This window comes from Thalassophryne amazonica, chromosome 15, assembly GCF_902500255.1.
Source record: "Thalassophryne amazonica chromosome 15, fThaAma1.1, whole genome shotgun sequence".
NCBI lineage: Eukaryota > Metazoa > Chordata > Actinopteri > Batrachoidiformes > Batrachoididae > Thalassophryne > Thalassophryne amazonica.
The window spans coordinates 43026615-43049918 of NC_047117.1; the positions used below are offsets into that span (position 1 = coordinate 43026615).

The 23304-nt window shown below is 41.4% G+C and overlaps 1 protein-coding gene across 2 annotated transcripts in view; it reads right to left on the reverse strand.

Annotated features, from left to right (window-relative positions):
- Positions 1-23304, reverse strand: part of tecrb (trans-2,3-enoyl-CoA reductase b) — an 83779-nt gene that overhangs the window by 52913 nt on the left and 7562 nt on the right. The window contains exon 2 of one of the 2 annotated variants that reach the window (XM_034188276.1): positions 17612-17662. In XM_034188276.1, the coding sequence (XP_034044167.1) occupies positions 17612-17662 (51 nt within the window). Of the gene's footprint in view, positions 1-17611; positions 18016-23304 lie in introns of those variants that run through there. The other variant, XM_034188275.1, reaches the window with a different exon arrangement.

Genomic DNA, 23304 nt, shown 5'->3' on the forward strand with positions numbered 1-23304 from the left:
ATATTGTAAGGTAAAAGCCATACAATAATTACAGAAAAACCCCAATGGTCAAAACGACCCCCTGTGAGCAAGCACTTGGCGACAGTGGGAAGGAAGAAACCTCCAGCAGAACCATGCTCAGGGAGGGGCAGTCTTCTGCTGGGACTGGTTGGGGCTGAGGGGAGAGAATCAAGCATCAGATTGACCAGGCATGTAAGAAAGCTCACCAAGGCATATTTTTAATTGCAAATTCAGGCATTTTAAAGTGGACAGCACTTTTATGAAGATGTTTTATTGAATCTGTTCTTACTTTTATCTGCTGGTATGGGTTTTTAACTTTATAAACATATGCATCATATTCAAAAAATGAGTGTACCAAGATTGCCAGGGCTATCTTAAATGACCTGCCATTCATGCATTAAAAACAGAGCCATTAAGTAGGTGTGGTTGATCCTGGATGATCCCAGTCACCCCCTGCACCCAGAGTTCAAACGACTTCTGTCTGCCCGTAGATTTGTGTCCAAGAGGTGTAAGACCAACAGATACAAGAACTCTTTCATACCCACTGTCACCAGTTTTTTTTTTTTTTTTTTTTTTTATAAACACTATCACATGAGTCTTTTTAAACTTGTTTTATTTATTGGGTTATGTTGTATCATGTTTTTTTATGTTGTATTATTATGTCCACTGTCTGGTGATTTTTATGTCATATTTAAGTCCATCTGTGTGCGCATGAGTGTGTTCTCTCTGCTGGCTGCACAACAAACTGCTCCACTGGGGGCTTGATCTTGTTCCTACAATATATAAACTACTCATAAGTTGTCTGGATATTCATTTATATGTTCTAAAATAGCAGTCACAGTTCTTAATCAAAGCCATAAACTCAGATGGCATCCTGGTTCAGATCTTTGTTTGAGCCTAACATCCTCGAAAGGCGCGATCAAGTGGATGACGAGAAATGTTTTCTTAAATCTATCCCAGGCTTCACATAAATCAGAATTAATTATATAACGGCTGAGTGGATCCTTGTCATTTGACTGGTGCTTTGTATGTCACATGACATGGATTAATTCATCCCATTTGTGATGCACTGCATTTAGAGTGCGGCTTGGTTCCATACGTCTGGTACCATTGCACTCTGCACACACGTGCACACATATACTCGCATGCGCACATGTATGTGCACCCACACATCCTCTTGCACGCACACAAACAAAACAAATCCACTGTGCTGTCTCGAGGCTGTTGGCAGGAAGTTGGAATGAAAAGCTGGACTAATTTCTGATGTGATTTATTTATATTTTTTGCTGCACTGAGGACGTACACAGTTGACCCGGTTGTGTGTGTGTGTGTGTGTGCGCGCGCGCATGTACATGGGGGACAACAATGATTTGATTGAGCTAACTGACGCACACACATCCACTCCGCTGTAAGCTGTCTGGATGCATTAAGACCTGTTCACTTTTGGCTGGACTGAAGAACTACACAAAATCTTTGTTTTTAATAGAAGTCTGAAGTCAGTGCACAGCATCACTGGACTGCATGTCACAATTTGGACTTTAGCAGCAGAGGAACGCCAAAATGTAAGTCCCTTTTCTGTTGTTTATAAATTAATAAAATGTCAAATGACAAGGATCTATTTTAGCCGTTACATTCTTCCAATGAAACGAATATTTAATTCGGTGAAAGCTGGAACATACCATTCAGCGAGGCGAAGCAGAGTTGAATGGTATGTTCCAGCTTTCACCTCATAAAATATTCATACCACTGAACTCAAACATTCATTATTTGTATACCAGTCAGTAATTTCAACATCATTAAGAAGTCCTTCCTCAGAATAATTATGTAGTGAATGCAATCTAACAGTATTATGCCTGTATTCACAACATTTTTCTTTACCTTACATTAACTACCTCCAACATCAATAACCCCATGTTGATTTATTTTGTTAGGAGCAGAGAAAAATATCAAATCTAATATGGAACTGCATGTATTTGATATCCTGGTGGGACTATTGATCAACTGCTTTACACCACATACATTCATCTAATTTTTTAAGGTATTGCCTAATATATTCTCACATTTGAGAGTATTCGTATTAAAATGACCAGTATTATGATTTCTTATTCCATCAAACTGACCACATTATTACATTCATTTTCCAAACAATTGCAAAAGTCCATCTGTTTAGGAAATCAATAACATACCCTGGTAAAAACTGGATAGCCACCTATAATGCTTCAGTGTCACTATGATTTACAATATCTGTATATGGGGTGAAGGCTATGTTGCTATGAATGTAGATACATACACCACCAACACATGAATAGGAGTGTGGAAATCAAACAGGAACTGATATTTGCCATTACAAAAACAAGGCTGTGTCCTGGCTCCCACTAAATTTGGGCTCCTTTTGCAGCAATGATTGAGGAGGAATGCACAGGTGAAGAGGCAGAGGCAGGTGTGCATATACAGACCAGTTCTGATCAAGGCCAGGACAAAGACACAAAGTGCACTTATTCATGACCTTCAATTTGCAGATGACTGGGCCCTAGTACCCAACACAGAACAGGACCTGCAAACAAGAACCACCCGATTTACACTTGCTGCAAAGAACTATGGGCTAACAATCAGCCTATCAGTTCTGTACCGGCCTCCACCAGAGTTCATCTACATAGAATCATCAATCTACACAGAGGAAACTAGGCTTAACCCAGTAACCAGCTTTTGTTACCTTGGCTGCATCAGGCCATCAGATGGTAGCCTCAACTTGAAAATTGAGGCCAGGATCAGGATCAGGCCAGCTTTGCCTTTGGTAAAATCAAAGGTCATCTCTGGTCTCAAAGTGGCATTTGACTTACCACCAAATTAAAAGTACATCAGGCAATAGTGCTCTCCACCTTATTGTACGACTGTGAGACTTTGTGTTCCCACCAATGACACCTTAAACAACTACATAAATTCCAACAACGGCATCTAAGGGCTTTAATGCACCTAAACTGGCAGGACAAGGTACCCAACACAGAGTTCTCTCCAGGGCTAACATGCCTTCAGCATCTTCCATTGTCCTAGCTGCATAACTGCACTGGACAAGCCATGTCACCTGTATAGCCCGGTCTCACGTTTTTTTTAGCCCACTTTGGATGATATTGGTTTTTACTAATTCTCCACTTCTCCTAACTCTAACCATACCGTAAGTGTGTACCCTCCCCAAACATTAACCATGAACCCCCAAGACCTCCCCAACACACATTTTATGCCCCTTGTCAAGAAATGAATTTGTGCCCCCATTACAAAAAAAATGCCCCATTTTTGTACCCCCATCACAAACCCATAGATTAATGTACTTTTCATAACCCAGTCCAACAAACTGCTGTGAGACTGGGTTGCATCTGCATGAAGGATAAGGCCTGCTAAAAGATATCCTGTACAAGCAACTCTCTACAAGACAGTGCAAAAATTGGGGGGCAGAGACTGTGGAACAAGGCTGGCATACCAACAAATACCTGGGACAACATGTGCATAATCAGAATGTATGGAAAAATGCAGTTGCCAGGGGAGTGGTCCAAGTAGAGAAGGGCCGAGCAGAGGTTTAGTGGGCCACTGCTGGAGCTGAAAGGTCCACCCATCAGTCTGACCACAATGGAATCTACACGTGCACTTTCTGGGGCCGAACCTCCCACTCCAGAATTGGCCTTACTAGCCAGTACTTCAACCTGGAGGAGTCATCATCAAAGACAAGCAGTGATAGATATATAATGTGTATGTGTGCACGCGCAGGTTGAAGGTTACATCACTACGAAAGTAGATACATATACCACCAACAGTACATTGTAGACCATTGTGGTGAAGGTGTAACCTGGGATCTCCACCTCAGAGTTTTCAGTGGAATTGTCTAGCCATGTCTCAGTGATGGCAATCACAGCTGCCTTGGTGCATTGCACAATGAGACTAAATTCATCCATTTTTGGGAGGACAATTCAAGCACTTAGATGGATGAAGGGAAGACCTTGCCTCCTGAAGCACTGGAACCCATCAACCGTATTCACGTTGTGGAGTGATGGATCAGCAGGCCTGAGTTTGCTGTGCTGATCTATACACCATCATCCAAAACTGCAGTACCAGTATGTGAGGTGAAATCAGAGTCAGACCTGTCGTAGTGACTATCTAACAAAACCATTCCCCAACGCTCTTCCCTAGGTGGCAGTACTCTGGCAGTGACATATTCTAAGATTTGTGATGGGACCAGGTATCATAGGGGCTTGATTACCTCAGACATTGGTTTCACACACTCCTTAGGGAAACAAAGGTTTGGTGGTTGCCTTGGCTGGTCCAGAATGAATCTGTACATCTACTCAAGTTAGTATAAGGGAGAAAAACAGATAGTCCCATTTTGACAGTTCACTTCCACCATCTTTGGCTAGGTTTCGAGTGGCAAGAAAGGTCACAGTCGTTTCTAGTTCCAAGTAGTGTTCGTACCAACCAAGTTTTGAGCCATGACAGAATGACAGCTCAGTCATACTGTTCTCTCCAAAGCTTCTCTGTGCTGTCTTCAAACCTTGATTTGTATTTCCAATGAGTTTCACAAATTTGTGTAAAAGCAATAAAATTCACTAATAACAGAGACCCAATTGACAGGAAACGTCTATACACCATGTCGCATTCCAGTATTGTTCAGCTAGCTTCAAAAACACAGGCATGAGCAGCAGCAGGAGTCTTCTTCTCTGTGAATGCTGAGGACCCCAGCAGCTTGATAAGGCCAATGGGAGGGCTGCATTTCACATAACTAAATTTCCTCACTCTTCTCCATCTTGCAGTCACTGAGCTTTTGAAAACTGTCTACTCCACACAGAATTGCCATAGAGTGCCATACTGTTTATATTTCTTCATAATTGATGTAAATAAAGTCCAAGACATATTCAGTGACTTGGAAATGTTTGTGTATCCATCCCCTGAATTGTTTTAAGAAAACTAGCAATAAAATGTATTTACAGGTATTATACCAAAGTGGCCCATTACTTATGCAACCCATCATCTTGGCCTTTATATTGTTAAATTAATTTATATCAAGAGATTTGATTTGAGTCTAAGGAAGATGATTTCAGAATGTTTTTATACTGAGTAGCCTGATTTACTTTTTGTATTTGAAATGACAAATAAACTAAAAATATGTGAAATATCAAGTGGCCCAACACTTTCAGAGGGCACTTTATATTATAAATAAATAACTATAAATATAACCAACGTATGTCACCCTGCCCTCAACTGGACTGGCAGCTGCATCACACAGCATTTGCATAAAACAGACTTATCTATTTTTGCCCCACTTAGCTGGTGGCATAGGGATCACCATTCATCGCTGCAAAACACCCACGCAGATTGAATGTGACAAGCAGCTATTAGCTTTGTCTTGGTCTATTGGTGCTAATGTGATCAAGGGGTGAATCATTACACAGCATTGTAAACACCATCAGACTGGCCTGCGATGAACAAATTAAGTAATGACACTGTTTCCAAGAGCCAAGCTGTTTTTCCTGCATTGTGTATGCAAAGATTTCATATTGCACATATAGCAAAGGCATGTTCATGCAAAGGCTCAGTGACCGATGTTATCGCACAACCAATATATCGGTGGGGCTATAACAGGTTGTGGTGGTTTGTAATATCTTACATTGCAAGCTGAAATGCACATAACAATAAAACCTAAAAAAAAAAATGATGACCCTAGAAGTCTGTGAAGGTGTCTCATATTACAACCTCAATTCCAATGAAGTTAGGACGTTGTGTAAAATGTAAATAAAAACGGAATACAATGATTTGCAAATCCTCTTCAACCTATATTCAATTGAATACACCACAAAGACAAGATATTTAATGTTCAAACTGATAAACTTTGTTTTTATGCAAAGATGAATGCTTAAAGAACATCTAATTGGAAACAGGTGAGTCTCATAATTGGATATAAAAGGAGCATCCCCAAAAGTCTCAGCCAGTCAAGATGGGGCGAGGATCACCACTATGTGAACTGCATAAAAAAAAAAAAAAGAGTCCAACAGTTTATGAACAATGTTTCTCAACGTTCAATTGCAAGGAATTTAGGGATTCCATCATCTACAGTCCAAAATGTAATCAGAAGTTTCAGAGAATCTGGAGAACTTTCTACACGTAAACGGCAAGGCCGAAAACCAATACTGGTGGCCCATGACCTTCGATCCATCAGGTGGCACTGCATTAAAAACCGACATCACTGTGCAAGGGATCTTATCGCGTGGGCTCAGGACCACGTCAGAAAACTATTGTCAGTTAACACAGTTTGTTGCTACATTTACTCTACCATGCAAAGTGAAAGCCATACATCAACAACATCCAGAAACACCGCCACCTTCACTGGGCCAGAGCTCATTTGAAATGGACAAACGCAAAGTGGAAGAGTGTGCTGTGGTCTGATGAGTCCACATTTCAAATTGTTTTTGAAAATCATGGGTGTCATGTCCTCCAGACAAAAGAGGAAAAAGACTATCCAGATTGTTACCAGCACAAAGTTCAAAATCCAGCATCTGTGATGGTATGGGGGTGTGTTAATGCCCATGGCATGGGCAACTTACATATCTGTGATAGCACCATCAATGCTGAAAGGTACATCCAGTTTTTGGAGCAATACATGCTGCCATCCAAGCAACGTCTTTTTCAGGGATGTCCCTGCTTATTTCAGCAAGGCAATGCCAAGCCACATTCTACACGTGTTACAACAGCGTGGCTTCATAGTAAAAGACTGCGGGTACTAGACTGTCCTGCATGCAGTCCAGACCTGTCGCCCATTGAAAATGTGTGGCGCATTATAAAGCACAAAATACGACAACGGAGACCCCGGACTGTTTAACAACTGAAGTCATACATCAAACAAGAATGGGAAAGAATTCCACCTACAAAGCTTCAACAATTAGTGTCCTCAGTTCCAAAATGCTTATTGAGTGTTGTTAGAAGGAAAGGTGATGTAACACAATGTTAAACATACCACTGGCCCAGCTTTTTTAAACGTGTTGCAGACATCCATTTCAAAGTGAGCAAATAATTGCACACATTTTGAACATTCAGTATCTTGTCTTTGTGGTGTATTCAATTGAATATAGGTTGAAGAGGATTTGCAAATCATTGTATTCTGTTTTTATTTACATTTTACACAACATCCCAACTTCATTGCAACTGGGGTTGTAATAGAAACAAGTAAGAAGCAGCTAAATATTTCAAGCATCACAACATTACTTGTCACTACACACTGCAGGGGTTTGTAAGAGTCTATAATATTTTGTCTTCCCCCTGTATTAATACTGTACGTATACCTTATCACGTCTGTTTATATATCACACCCTGTATCATGCCCCGGCATGTCTGTATCAACCTGAGAATGAAGGAGGAGGGCTGATAAAGATATTCATCACATTTTACAACAAAAATAAAGAACAATAATCATACACATAAATGATGTATCAATCAATCAATTTCAATCAATTTTATTTATATAACGCCAAATCACAACAAACAGTTGCCCCAAGGCGCTTTATATTGTAAGGCAAGGCCATACAATAATTACGTAAAAACCCCAACGGTCAAAACGACCCCCTGTGAGCAAGCACTTGGCGACAGTGAGAAGGAAAAACTCCCTTTTAACAGGAAGAAACCTCCAGCAGAACCAGGCTCAGGGAGGGGCAGTCTTCTGCTGGGACTGGTTGGGGCTGAGGGAGAGAACCAGGAAAAAGACATGCTGTGGAGGGGAGCAGAGATCAATCACTAATGATTAAATGCAGAGCAAATACAGAGCAAAAAGAGAAAGAAACACTCAGTGCATCATGGGAACCCCCCAGCAGTCTAAGTCTATAGCAGCATAACTAAGGGATGGTTCAGGGTCACCTGATCCAGCCCTAACTATAAGCTTTAGCAAAAAGGAAAGTTTTAAGCCTAATCTTAAAAGTAGAGAGGGTGTCTGTCTCCCTGATCTGAATTGGGAGCTGGTTCCACAGGAGAGGAGCCTGAAAGCTGAAGGCTCTGCCTCCCATTCTACTCTTACAAACCCTAGGAACTACAAGTAAGCCTGCAGTCTGAGAGCGAAGCGCTCTATTGGGGTGATATGGTACTATGAGGTCCCTAAGATATGATGGGACCTGATTATTCAAAACCTTATAAGTAAGAAGAAGAATTTTAAATTCTATTCTAGAATTAACAGGAAGCCAATGAAGAGAGGCCAATATGGGTGAGATATGCTAGAGGAAATAAATGCATGAATTAGTTTTTCAGCATCACTCTGAGACAAGACCTTTCTAATTTTAGAGATATTGCACAAATGCAAAAAAGCAGTCCTACATATTTGTTTAATATGCGCTTTGAATGACATATCCTGATCAAAAATGACTCCAAGATTTCTCACAGTATTACTAGAGATCAGGGTAATGCCATCCAGAGTAAGGATCTGGTTAGACACCATGTTTCTAAGATTTGTGGGGCCAAGTACAATAACTTCAGTTTTATCTGAGTTTAAAAGCAGGAAATTAGAGGTCATCCATGTCTTTATGTCTGTAAGACAATCCTGCAGTTTAGCTCATTGGTGTGTCCCCTCTGGCTTCATGGATAGATAAAGCTGGGTATCATCTGTGTAACAATGAAAATTTAAGCAATGCTGTCTAATAATACTGCCTAAGGGAAGCATGTATAAAGTGAATAAAATTGGTCCTAGCACAGAACCTTGTGGAACTCCATAATTAACCTTAGTCTGTTTAGAAGATTCCCCATTTACATGAACAAATTGTAATCTATTAGATAAATATGATTCAAACCACCACAGCACAGTGCGTTTAATACCTATGGCATGCTCTAATCTCTGTAATAAAATAGATAACGATATGTCTTTGGGATGGTTATGAGTAATTTTTTTCTCTAATAGTTAAAATTTTATTAGCAAAGAAAGTCATGAAGTCATTACTAGTTAAAGTTAAAGGAATACTCGGCTCAATAGAGCTCTGACTCTTTGTCAGCCTGGCTACAGTGCTGAAAAGAAACCTGGGGTTGTTCTTATTTTCTTCAATTAGTGATGAGTAGTAAGATGTCCTAGCTTTACGGAGGGCTTTTTTATAGAGCAACAGACTCTTTTTCTAGGCTAAGTGAAGATCTTCTAAATTAGTGAGACGCCATTTCCTCTCCAACTTACGGGTTATCTGCTTTAAGCTGCGAGTTTGTGAGTTATACCACGGAGTCAGGCACTTCTGATTTAAAGCTCTCTTTTTCAGAGGAGCTACAGCATCCAAAGTTGTCTTCAATGAGGATGTAAAACTACTGACGAGATACTCTATCTCACTTACAGAGTTTAGGTAGCTACTCTGCACTGTGTTGGTATATGGCATTAGAGAACATAAAGAAGGAATCATATCCTTAAACCTAGTTACAGCGCTTTCTGAAAGACTTCTAGTGTAATGAAACTTATTCCCCACTGCTGGGTAGTCCATCAGAGTAAATGTAAATGTTATTAAGAAATGATCAGACAGAAGGGCGTTTTCAGGGAATACTGTTAAGTCTTCAATTTCCATACCATAAGTCAGAACAAGATCTAAGATATGATTAAAGTGGTGGGTGGACTCATTTACATTTTGAGCAAAGCCAATTGAGTCTAATAGATTAAATGCAGTGTTGAGGCTGTCATTCTCAGCATCTGTGTGGATGTTAAAATCGCCCACTATAATTATCTTATCTGAGCTAAGCACTAAGTCAGACACAAGGTCTGAAAATTCACAGAGAAACTCACAGTAACGACCAAGTGGACGATAGATAATAACAAAGTAGTACATAACAATGTAGAACGAATAACGCAGGTAAATCATGTAAATTATGGAATGTTCTTATGTCTCTCTATAAAGTCATGAGTGTCCTCTTCACTGATGTCTCACAACTTCAATATGAGACTCAAGTTGTAGAATTCTCCCTGCTGGGGAGGCTAAAACTCTCTCACCTTGATCAGACATCTTGGTTGAATGAAATGATCTGGATCCTGTATCAGGATCCTGCAACTGTGACCAGGGTAACAGCAAATGGGTGTGTGTCATTGGTGGGGCCGAGAAATGGGGCTCCGGATTGGATGGAAATCAGGGCGATACAAAGCCTGGTATTTTCAATGTCTTTTTTTGTATCGCCCTGATTGTATTGCCACAGTTTTCAGGGCAGTGAAATTGATAGGATAAGTGTATGATTTATCAGCCCTATTTTTCATCTCATGAGGGCTTGTTTACAAGTACAGGGCAGATTTTTGTTGTAATATGTGATAAGTGTTGGTATGGGTACAGAATGAAACCAGTGAAGTTGTGCTGCAAAACACTAGTCTTGAGTGAGTCTCATTTTCACCACTAATTACACTGATAAGGCCATTATTTGTCAAGAATACAACTGTACTCCAGAAAAACACAGACCATTGTGGTCAGACATTTACATACACTCATCAATGGATATAATTTCATGGAAATATTTGTCTTTCAATAAATTCTTTGAATTGCTTTTCCTGGTGAGCAATGCAAAACATGCATTAAACAGGGGAAAATGCTTTAAATTTTAATTTAAAGTTGTGGTCATACCTGGCACCCCTATATTTAATTACACATATGAAAATATGCTCAAATAAATGCAAACAAACCAATTTTGTATAATTCAAAAGATGAACAAAATCAAAAGTTATTGAACAGAAACAACAAAACAAAATTAGAAAGATGGAAATGTATATTGGACTATTATTGGCACCCTTTGCTGAATTTACAGGAAATCACCGCTTTCACACCAGGATTATGTTTACACAAAACAGGGGATAGATACAAGAACATTTTGAAATCACTGTGTCTCTCGGATTTTGGTCACATCATTCATTAAGAAATATAAATAGTATGGCACTGTATGGGTAAGTCTGTCTGGCAGTTGTCAAAAACAGTAACTGTGCAAGAGGGAGACCAGTGAGGGAAGCCATTTATCCATGATCATTTTGAAGGAATTACAGGCTTCTGTGTTTGTGTTTTAAGAAGCTATGCATAGTGCAGCTTTTGACTATTGCATCACTAGTCACAACTTCATGAGTCATGGTCTAGTCTAGTGGTTCAACGATGGGCTAGACCGGAAAATCACTAAGAGCTCTTGGGCAAGGTCTGTAATCCCCCAGCTGTGTGTGTGTGTATATATACTCAACAAAAATATAAACGCAACACTTTTGGTTTTGCTCCCATTTTGTATGAGATTAACTCAACGATCTAAAACTTTTTCCACATACACAGTATCACCATTTCCCTCAAATACTGTGCACAAACCAGTCTAAATCTGTGATATTGAGCACTTCTCCTTTGCTGAGATAATCCATCCCACCTCACAGGTGTGCCATACCAAGATGCTGATTAGACACCATGATTAGTACACAGGTGTGCCTTAGACTGCCCACAATAAAAGGCAAACTCTGAAAGGTGCAGTTTTGTTTTATTGGGGGGGGATACCAGTCAGTATCTGGTGTGACCACCATTTGCCTCATGCAGTGCAACACATCTTCGCATCATTCGTGAAGAGAACACCTCTCCAACGTGCCAAACGGCAGCAAATGTGAGCATTTGCCCACTCAAATCGGTTACGATGACGAACTGGAGTCAGGTCGAGACCCCGATGAGGACGACGAGCATGCAGATGAGCTTCCCTGAGACAGTTTCTGACAGTTTGTGCAGAAATTCTTTGGTTATGCAAACCGATTGTTCCAGCAGCTGTCCGAGTGGCTGGTCTCAGATGATCTTGGAGGGGAACATGCTGGATGTGGAGGTCCTGGGCTGGTGTGGTTACACGTGGTCTGCGGTTGTGAGGCTGGTTGGATGTACTGCCAAATTCTCTGAAACGCCTTTGGAGACGGCTTATGGTAGAGAAATGAACATTCAGTACACGAGCAACAGCTCTGGTTGACATTCCTGCTGTCAGCATGCCAATTGCACGCTCCTTCAAATCTTGCAACATCTGTGGCATTGTGCTGTGTGATAAAACTGCACCTTTCAGAGTGGCCTTTTATTGTGGGCAGTCTAAGGCACACCTGTGCACTAATCATGGTGTCTAATCAGCATCTTGATATGGCACACCTGTGAGGTGGGATGGATTATCTCAGCAAAGGAGAAGTGCTCACTATCACAGATTTAGACTGGTTTGTGAACAATATTTGAGAGAAATGGTGATATTGTATATGTGGAAAAAGTTTTAGATCTTTGAGTTCATCTCATACAAATGGGAGCAAAACCAAAAGTGTTGTGTTTATATTTTTGTTGAGTGTGTGTGTGTGTGTGTATATATATATATATATATATATATATATATATATATATATATATATATATATATATATATATATATATATATATACACACACACACACATACATACACACACACAATGTGTGTGTGTGTGTGTGTGTGTGTGTGTGTGTGTGTGTGTGCGCGCGCGTACACACATCAATGTAAAGCGCTTTGAGCTTCTGATTGAGATGGAAAAGCGCTGTCACTACTCAGGGGGAAGCTGGAAGGAGCTGGAGTCGTTGCCTGTCACCTGGCTGCATGGACCATCGACTACCTCACCAACAGAGCGCAGTATGTGAGGCTTCGCGACTGTGTCTCATGTGGCAGTCTGCAGCAGTAGTCTCCTTCAGCTGGGACTGAACTTAGACATGTATACACGCCATTTAGAAGAGGATAACTCGACTGTTCTAGACTAGTAAGACCCAGTGAACAACTTGGGATGTGTGCCAAAATCTCCATCTGTGACAAACAATCTGAAAATGACCACACACTTTTTCATCCCGAGTGTTACTTCAATACTGCTGTATTTTCAGGTAGCTGGAATCCAATGTTGCAAGTACTACAAATGCAAGAGAAGTGATTGCTGCAGAGACCCCAATACTGAACAAGCATAATCTTCATATCTAGGTTTTGTTGCATTTACTTATTTGAAAAAGAAACAGTAATGTGGTCTTTAAGTTGTATTATTGGCTGTTGGGAAATTTCCATGAAAACCTTTAAAACATTTAAGATCTGTAGATACTGCTATCTACAGAAACAAGCTTTACTTAGTATTTTTCCACTTTAAATCAATATTCCATTGATAACAGTAGGACTGAAAATAAAATTTCATTATATTTGGCAAGTTTTCATTTTCTTCCATTGTTTTCTTTCATATGTTGACCCACTTATTTTAGCCATTTTCTCCTAAAATATCAAAATACAAATTTAACACTTTTCTATGACCCTCCCAAAAATGTACTGGTCATTCTGAACATTTTGAATACCTTGGAAAATCTATAGCTGCTGAAGTTTAGAAACTACAGCTGTATTTGAAGTGACACTCAGGACAAAAAAAGGGCATGATCATTTTTATAAAAGGATGTGTTCATTTTTGGGCTGTTCATCCTGGATAGGAAGTTTGCCACATATCCCAAACTGTTCACTGATGTCATATTAGTCTAGAACAGTTGAATTATCCTCTCCTAAATGATGTGCATACATGTCTCAGCCTCATCCTCTACTAGTGGAGCAGATAACTGTAACAATTGTTCATTTCTGAAAAGAAGCACCAAAGTTGGCACAAATACTCCTTAGACATTACTCTTTTGAAAAACTGAGTAGCCACTTGAATTTTCAGTAGGCGGCCAGGTAGGGGTCAATTGAAGAATTACACAGGGGTCAAAATTTAAAAATAATCCAATCATATTGAAAGCTATACCACATTATTTGTCTGACACGACGATACCAAAAAGGTATAGTTTGGACTATCTATGACTGAATGTTATGGAGTTATGGGGTAAAAACAACAAGAATGGTGACAAAGGTCAATTTCAGTTTGTACAGGGGTTAGAAGTTAAAGTTGCTCCAAATTTTGGTAAAAAAAAGTGGTGCAAATTATTGGTTGAACTAATAGGATTAATAAATGAAATAGTTTTGACTGTGTTGAATGCCTGGTCTGCACGGTAAAGGTAGAGCAATGTCAACGTCCATTGGATTCTATGACATGTTACCCTGTAACATGATAACTAAGCATGCCACATAGTGCAAACTATTCCTTTTTAAAACCCTATTAACTCAACCAATAATTTGTATCACATTTAACCCTATTAACTCAACCAGTAATTTGCGTCACATTTTACAATATTTAGAGCAACTTTAAAATCTGACCCCTGTACAAACTAATGCTGACCTTTGTTACAATTCTTGCCGTTTTTACCCCATAACATTCAGTCGTAGATAGTCTAAACTATATCTTTTTGGTATTTTTGTGATCAGACAAATAATGTGGTATAGCTTTCAATATGATTGAAACATTTTTAAATTTTGACCCCTGTGTAATTCTTCAATTGACCCCTACATGGCCGCCTACTGAAAATTCAAGTGGCTACTCAGTTTTTTCAAAAGAGTAATGTCTAAGGAGTATTTGTGCCAACTTTGGTGCTTCTTTCCAGATTTGAAGGATTCCTCTGTAAATATTCTGTTATCTGCTGCACTATACTACCTTCCCAGACAGTTGTCATCTCCAGACCTTTTCTGGCAACACAACCTTTGTCAGACATGTGTCTGAGGGTAATGGTCTGGAGTACAGGGAGGTCATCACCAACTTTGTGGCCTGGTGTGAACTGAACCATCTGTGCATTCACACCAAGACAAAGGAGGTGGTGATTGACTTCAAAAGGAAGGCTCCTCAGATTGTGCCTGTGAACATCCAGGGCTTGGACATACTGGACTGGACACACAACACAGATGTCCTGTACAAGAAAGGCCAAAGTCATCTTCACCCGCTGAGGAGACTGAGGAGTTCTTTGGCGTGTGCAGGACACTGCTGAAAACCTTTAATGACTTTGTGGTGGCATCAGCCATACTTTATGCTGCAGTCTGCTGGGGCTGTGGAAGTTTAGAGAGGGACAGGAAGAGACTCAACAGATGAGTGAGAAGAGCTGGCTCTGCCCTGGAATGAACTCTGGACCCGATAGAGGTGGTTGGTGACAGGAGGATGTTAGCTGACACCAATTTTGGACAACCACTCTCACTCCCTACATGAGACTGTGGGAGCCTTAAGTAGCTCCTTCAGCAATACCCTTACCAAAAAGTAGTATATGCAAGTATGTTTCAAGTATACTTCTAGTTTACTTTTTATATACTTATCAGTACTATTTTTTGGTAAGGGTAGACTGCTGCACCTTCGGTGCAAAACAGAACGCCTCCACAAGTCATTTATTCCAACTGCTGTGAGACTGTACAACACTTTGATGATGTTTTTAGAACTATAAACACCTGCTAATTTTGCACTATTAACCAATTCTACTGCCACCTTTTGGTCCTTTATTACATGTACATCTGTGCAATTCATCCTGTTTAATAATTTTACTATAGCTATACAGATTTGCTTATATTCTATTTTTACATAGTCCGTTCGCACCAGTATGTATGCATTCACCAGCAAACACTGCAATATACTTTACTCACCTTTCTTTAGACTTTTGCTCCTGTAACAAGTGATTTTCCCCATTGTGGGATCTTCTCTTATAAATGCAGCCCATTTACCATTTCTACCATTCCAGCAAGCTGAAACTGAAATTTCCTGGTTTATTTTTAAGCAAGTCCTTTTATTTGCCACTTCAACATGATCTATGATTGGTAATGCAGTAGTCAAATGCAGCACAACACATAGATTGTCCAATGACAACCACAGAAGCCTATAACTTTCAGACTTGGCATGGGTGTCTGAATGGCTTCAGTCAGTAACCTCTTTCTTGCAGTTTAATTCCTACTCCAGACAGATTTACCAAACAGTTTGTATGTCTTAATAATTGATATCAATGAAGTCCAAGACACACGGTGATTTGGAAGTGTTAATGTATCCATCCCCTGATTTGTGTAAAGAAAACCTGGTATTAATGAGATGACTTATTGAAAATTAAAAGAGGGCCAATAACAGTCCTTCATACATTTCAGACCAATTTTTTTTTAACATTTTGTTTTGTTGTTTCTGTAAAATACCTTTGGGATGATTGATAGATAGATAAAGGAGTGGTGCTCCGTGGGGAGCTCAGAGTAGAGCCGCTGCTCCTTCACGTTGAAAAGAGCCAGCTGAGGTGGTTCGGGCATCTGGTAAGGATGCCTCCTGGGTGCCTCCCTAGGGAGGTGTTCTAGGCATGTCCAACTGGGAGAAGACCCCAGGGAAGACCCAGGACTAGGTAGAGAGATTATATCTCCACACTGGCTTGGGAACACCTCGGGGTACCCCATTCAGTGGTGGCCAATGTGGCCCGGGAAATGGAAGTCTGGGGTCCACTGCTAGAGCTGTTGCCCCCTCGACCCAATCCCGGATAAGCGGTTGAAGATGAGAGAGTGAGAGTGGTGCTAATTCTGACTGCAATCGTATTTTGGGTTTTCAGAAATCAATGATGGGAGAAAATTACATATATTTTGTTAAAAATATAGATAAATACACTAATTGCACTGCTAATTTAGGGGTGTAGAAAGTTCTACAATATGAGGTCTGTTAGAAAAGTATCTGACCTTTTTATTTTTTGCAAAAACCATATTGATTTGAATCACGTGTGATCGCATCAGCCAAGCTTGAACCTTCGTGCGCATGCGTGAGTTTTTTCACGCCTGTCACTTGCATCTTTCGCCTGTGAGCAGGCTTTGTGTGAGCAGTGGTCCACTCCTCTCGTCAGGTTTTTATTGCGAATAAAATGTCTGAACGATTTGGAGCTTTGCTGCATCAAATTTTTCCAGAAACTGTGAGAGACCTCCAGGTGGACACCATTCGGAAAATTCAGATGCTTTCAGGGACGATTTTAATGGGGATTACACAGATTAAGGAGTGCTCCAGCCGGTTTAAAGACCGCCCACAACGTCTGAGAGCGCGCCGCACTCCGAGCACCGATCGACAGGCTGAAACCCCGCTGAAACAATCAGATCATTTCCAAAGTGAAGGCTTTGTTGATCCGGGACGTCGTCTGACTTCCACAGAAATGGCAGAAGACGTGGACATCACCACTTTTTCGGCACATTCCACTGTTACAGGAGTTTTTGTCATGGAAAGAGAAGCGAGGGATGCGCCATGGAGCCGCTCACGGCGCGGACAAAAGCACCTCCGTGTTGGTCTCACAGGACGGCTTTCAGACGGCTTTCGGTGGCTTTTCATTCGTGTGACTATCCGAGAAATTTTGAATGAGCTGGACATGCCAGAACATGTCCTGTGAGGCTTCATCACGGCGTTGTTTTGCGCCATGCGGCTCCATCCCGACGTAACAGAGAGAATCATCGTGAATCCCTCTGTCTTAGAAAAAGAACCATTCAAAGAAACCATGGAAGACCTGATATTAAATTAAAGTCATGTCTGATGAGTGTACACAAGCTTTTGAGCAGAACCGTAAATAAGAGACAGATGGACAGACACACAAAGATATTTCACACTACATAGGCCTCTGAAAATTGCACCTGTTGTACGGTAAGACATAGAATCATGTTGTAATTTATTGTGCAAACAATAATCAAAGAGTTTCAATGAGCTGTGGAAAGCACATTTTACCATAACACAAATAAATCAAGTGGAATAAAGAGAAATCAGTTCTTACCTTGTCTAGGAAACACAGCTTATCTTTGGTCTTTGCATCCAGTATCTCCACCTCAAAGAAAACAACAGCCTTTTTAGCTTTTTTTGCAGGCTTGCGTTTGACTGGCACTTGGACTGGTACCAGTGAAGCAGCCGCTGACGCACTCGTTGCCTTTTTACCGCCGGTAGCTTCTAATAGTAAAGCATCCATATTCACAGTCCTTGACCTGGTCTCGATTTATTCCCCCTTCCTCTCACACCTTTTGTTGCTCTTGTCACACTTCACCTCTAAACTGTCAACTCCAGATCCAAGACCAGCCAGAAAGTAGCAACAGTCAGTCAGCTGTGGAAATAAATCTTTCTCGCCTGCACTTCTGCCCCTCCCTCGCTCTCTGTTCTGTCATTTTTTTTTTCACCCTCTCATGCCTTTACTGCTTTATTTAACTACCAGCCAACCCCGGGAGTGCACACATACAGTATGCCACGTGTGTGTGTCTATAGTTTGTGAATATATAAGAATGCCAAAGCCTCCTCAGCACATGGCGGTTCATCTGTGTGGACGTCATGATGAAAACACCTGGAGCACATACAGGTAGCTTAATTTTAGAGCTGCTCTTATTTAAATATAGCTCTGCAATAAAAGGAGGACACCTGATGATATTTACTAGCCATTAGCCTTTTGCTGTTAAGTGGGAAAACAGAGCAGAGATGGTAACAAACGGCACGTCCCCTTCCTTAATATGACCACCCCCCCATCCTGTCTCCTGCTAAATATAACCATCTACTGCTAACTCTGCATAATAAGGTCCCTCCACATAGACCCCACCCCACTTACTTCAAGGAGTGTGTAGTGATGTCATGTACTATTAATTGCAGCCTGCAGTATGTGTAAATTTCAGCTTTGTCTCTCAGAGAATTCCCATGTTCAATTCCTACACCTACAACACCTGCATGAACCATGTTGCCTCTGTCTGTCTCTCACACAATTTGCATCATGTATACTTTAGTTCTGCCTTGAAATCAGAGGAAATCTCAGCCTTTTCTGACCAAAATAGCAGATATTACATCAGAGTAACAGTTTGCTTTGCGCGTTCTACTCGGGGAACGCAAAGCGCTGAACCTCCACTCTGGAATATCATGTCTCAAAACCAAAACATGTAGTTACAGTCCATTACTCAAAAAATGTCATGCAATATTTGGTTCCAGATTCTCAAATTAGGTGATTTGTTTTTTATGTTTGATATCATTGTCATTTGAATCCCTCTGACTTATAGTTTCCATTTCTGCCTGTTGTCGACTCTAACATTAGATATATTATTGAAAACTTTATTGTTGATGAAGAATGTGAAAAGTAACAATCTTCTACATTAATTTACTCAAGGTTTTTTGTCACCTATCCATGTGTCAGCCATGACTTCAGGGAAGTGACCCCCATCATATTGGTCTCTGTGCCAGGCAGCACTGCTGCAGCTCCCTCAGCATGTCTATATAAAGCCTGCGTCTGGCAGAACGTCTGTCCTGCTGATGCACTCTGGGCTGTGGGTAAAGTAGGAGAAATACGTTTTGTCATTGTGACAGTGGACTTTCACTGAACTGTGCAAGACAAACAAAACTGCTAGTAAGAGGTAAGAGAACATTTGTAAAATCTGAGAGAAAATGTTGATTGTTGTGACTAATAAACCAGGATTATTATTTACTGATTTCATGGCTTTTTGTACATCCCAAAAGGCTGCTCATGTCAACTCTCTGGTGACACCTGGTGTAAAGGCAATAACACGAAAAGGGGTTTCATGGCAACAATGATAAACATGTTAATTTTTTAACCAATAAAGAACCTCGTTAGTAGAAGTTTAAAATGTTTGAACAATCGAGTTTTTGAATGAGTTTCTCATTCCTATGACACGCATAAAAGGATTGAATTTAAACAGAAACTGATAAGATTTTGTTCTTAAACTTGGTCAGTTCTTTATTTAAATTTACATATTTTCGTAAACTGTATTATGTTTATCTTCATGTTCATCTAATGTTTTATCAATACTCTCATCTAGTCATTCAGTTTCATTAGTCATATAAAAACAAACCTTTGCACACACACTGTTGGATTATGTGGCCTCACCAATCAGATTCTGTGACCTTAGTTACTTAGTCCAGGTTCACACGGCAGGATAATTAGGCCGATATCTGACCTGATCTTCCCCTTCCGACAATCTTAAGGACGCCCCGACAATCGTGATGACACTAAAGATAATCTTATCAGATATTCCTGCCGTGTGTGGTGTGTTAAGAGCGCTCTGATCTGCTCGGAAGGACATCAGGAGCGCTCTGATCGCAAATCTGGGATATTCAACATGTTGGATTATTTTGGCCCGATATCGCAACGTGTGTGTCCTCCGACCAAACGAGCATGCAGCCTGCTGAATGTGACATGCAACCAATCAGAAAGTGAGGTGACGGGCGCACAGAGCAGAAAATAAAATCAAAACAGCTGTTCTGACTTACCAGAAAGTCCGGTGGTCGCGCTGTCTCCACTCCTTTAAAGGAAGCCTTTTCTTTTTCTTTTTGTATTGTTTTTTCCCTCTGTTTTAAATAGTCCACAAAGTACCTCCATTTGTTTACTCTGAAGTCACGTTCAATCTCGAGAGATTCTGCAAGATTTCCTGTCTGAGCTGTGAATGTTCGTATGTGAAATCTGTTCGTGTGTGGTGTTGTTGTCCTTACCGTGTGGCTGAACACCACACACTGTACGACCAAACCTGTTAGAGCCATGATTTTTTATCTTTACGTGTGTGGTCTCTCAGGTTTTGGAAACCTAAAGATAATTTTAAAATCCTGTCATGTGAACCAGGCTTTAGTTTCAGGGCCATTGCAAAAGATTTTTCATCGCTAGATGTGACGTTTCAATAGCAGTTTAAAAAAAAAAAAAAAAAAGTTTGCAGTGACATTCTGTCTGAAGTCATTGGTCAACCAAAATTATAATACTGTGCTTGACTTCAACTGAGGAGGTAATCAGACGCTGGAGGAAGGTCCACTTTGAGGAGCTCCTGCATCAGACTGAAGCGCCCCCTATAGTAGGGGCAGAGCTGGGAGTCGATGGGGAATAATCATCAATTTCCCTGGTGGAAGTCACTAAGGTAGTCAAACAACTAGGCAGTGCCAAAGCCCCGGGGGTTGATGAGATCCGTCCAGAAATTCTGAAGGCTCTGAGTGTGGAGAGACTGTCTTGGATGAGACATCCCTTAAACATTGTGTTGAGGTCTGGGACCGTGCCAAAGCAGTGGCAAACTGGGGTGGTGGGCCCCATATTTAAACCAGCGAGTGTGTGCCAATTACAGGGGCATCACACTACTCAGCCTCCCTGGTAAAGTCTACTCACGGGTGCTGGAAAGGATAGTCGAACCTCAGGTTGAAGGGGAACAATACTCACAAATGAGAGCTGTGTTTGGGTTCTCTGCAGTAAATCGGACTTGTTTCTGGTGGGGGTTGGCCTCCACCAGGGCTGCGCTTTGCCACCAATCCTGTTTGTGATATTCATGAACAGGATATCGAGGCGTAGTCGGAGAGAGGAGGGTCTTCAGTTTGGTGGGCTCAGGGTCTCATCACTTTTTGCAGATGATGTGGTCCTGTTAGCATCTTTGGTCTGTGACCTCTAACACTCAATGGATCGCTTCACAGTCGAGTGTGAAGCAGCTGGGATGAGGATCAGCACCTCTAAATATGAGGCCATGGTTCTCAGCAGGAAACCGATGGATTGCCTACTACAGGTCAAGAATGAGGTCTTGCCCCAAGTGAAGGAGTTAAGGAACCTCTGGGTCTTGTTCACAAGTGAGAGGACAATGAAGCGTGACAATCGGCGCATCAGGGATAGTATTGCTTTCGCTATGTGGTACTGTTGTGATGAAAAGGAAGCTGGGCCAAACGGCAAAGCTCTCAATCTACTGGTCAATCTTCATTCCTACTCTCACTTATGGTCATAAGAGTTGGGTCATGACCAAAAGAACTAGACGGCAGGTACAAATGGCTGAAACAAGCTTGCTCAGGAGGGTGGCTGGTATCTCCTTTAGAAATAGGGTGAGAGGCTGGGTCATCCGTGAGGAACTCGGAGTAGAGCCACTCCTCCTTCCCATTAAAAGGAGCCAGCTGAGGTGGTTGGGCATCTGGTAAGGATGCTCCCTGGGGGCCACCCTAGGGAGGTGTTCCATGCACATCCATCTGGGAGGAGACCCCGGGAAAGACCCAGAACTAGGTGATGAGTTTATATCTCCACACTGGCCTGGGAACGTCTTAGTATCAGACAATCAGTGCGGATCCTTAGTATAGTCAGAGGTGGTTAATGTGGCCTGGGAAAGACAATTTTAGGGTCCCCTGCTGGAGCTGTTGCTTCCACAACCCAATCCCGGATAAGCAGTTGAAGATGAATACTTACAGCTCTACTAGGGCTGCAGCTATTGAATATTTTTGGAATAGTCTATTGATTAATCGGATAAAAAGTATTTTTGTGTTTTTAAACAATATCCATAGAGACGGGGCTCTTCCTAAGCAATGGCACAAAGTTACTGTGCCATCATGCAGATTTTTATGTTTAGGGTGTTCCCTCTCTCTCGGTTTCCCCAGGTAATTATTTATTTCACATCATTTATACCCCCACCACACATACGCCGATCAAGGCCAAATTCCATCAGAATGACACATCCAGCCCCAATCGGGAAATATTGACTTGCGGTCCGAAGACCTACGGACAGCAGTCTGTGAGCATCTACATATTTGGTCCCATTCGCTCAGCTATACAGAGTGTGTTGCACATGTTCAAAACACTCTTGGCGCCATCGAGATGGAACGCACATCTGACGACGATCTATATGCAGTTTTTGCATCATCTGATGGCAATCTACATATTCTGACGGCATCAAAACAGCATCTGAAACGATCTGATCGCGTTTGACTGAACTCTGAGATTGACTGGTCACAGCAAAGCCTGCCGGCATGTTGTGGATGTCCACCTCCACTGGACCCCAGCCAGGGAAGGCAAAGGAAATGTTGACATGTAATAGCATGTATGTGGCATGCATTCATCATATACAGTGAATATGAACAGCGAGCAATCAACCCCAAAGTACCGTGTACAACTGCGCCTCTCCATGGTCTCATACACAGTAACGCGCCATAGCGCATGTCAGGCACGGAGCTGAATGAATCTCATCGATGTAAATCTCATCGATGTAATATGTATAGTATTACCTGAACACCATCTAAATTCTGTAGGAGGTGTGACGTGGAACTGTATCCCAGGCTGTGACATTATTATACATGTAACACACCTCCAGCATGGAACCATGATAGCTTCACAGTGCAGAGCGCACAGGAACCAAACCACAGCCTGTGGTGAAAAGCCTCACCCCGGCTGCAAAAATTAAATCCCATGTGATAATCCATCTGACATCACGGTGTACAGAGTTGTGTTGTGCTCCTGAAATGAGGAAAAAAGAAAAAAGAAATTAAAGTTCACTGGAAAGGCTCCGTCTGATGCATGGTGTGACTGCTTGGCCCACTGCCAGCAAACTTTTATCAAAGGTAGGCTATTTAGTGGTGCGCGCACACTTAGTGGCTCATCCAGCCTTTATGAACAAACACACACACAGCTGAGTGATGATTTCAGCCCCACGCATGTGCATGGGGCACGTGTGCGCACTGCACACTCACGCAAGGAACACGGTGCTG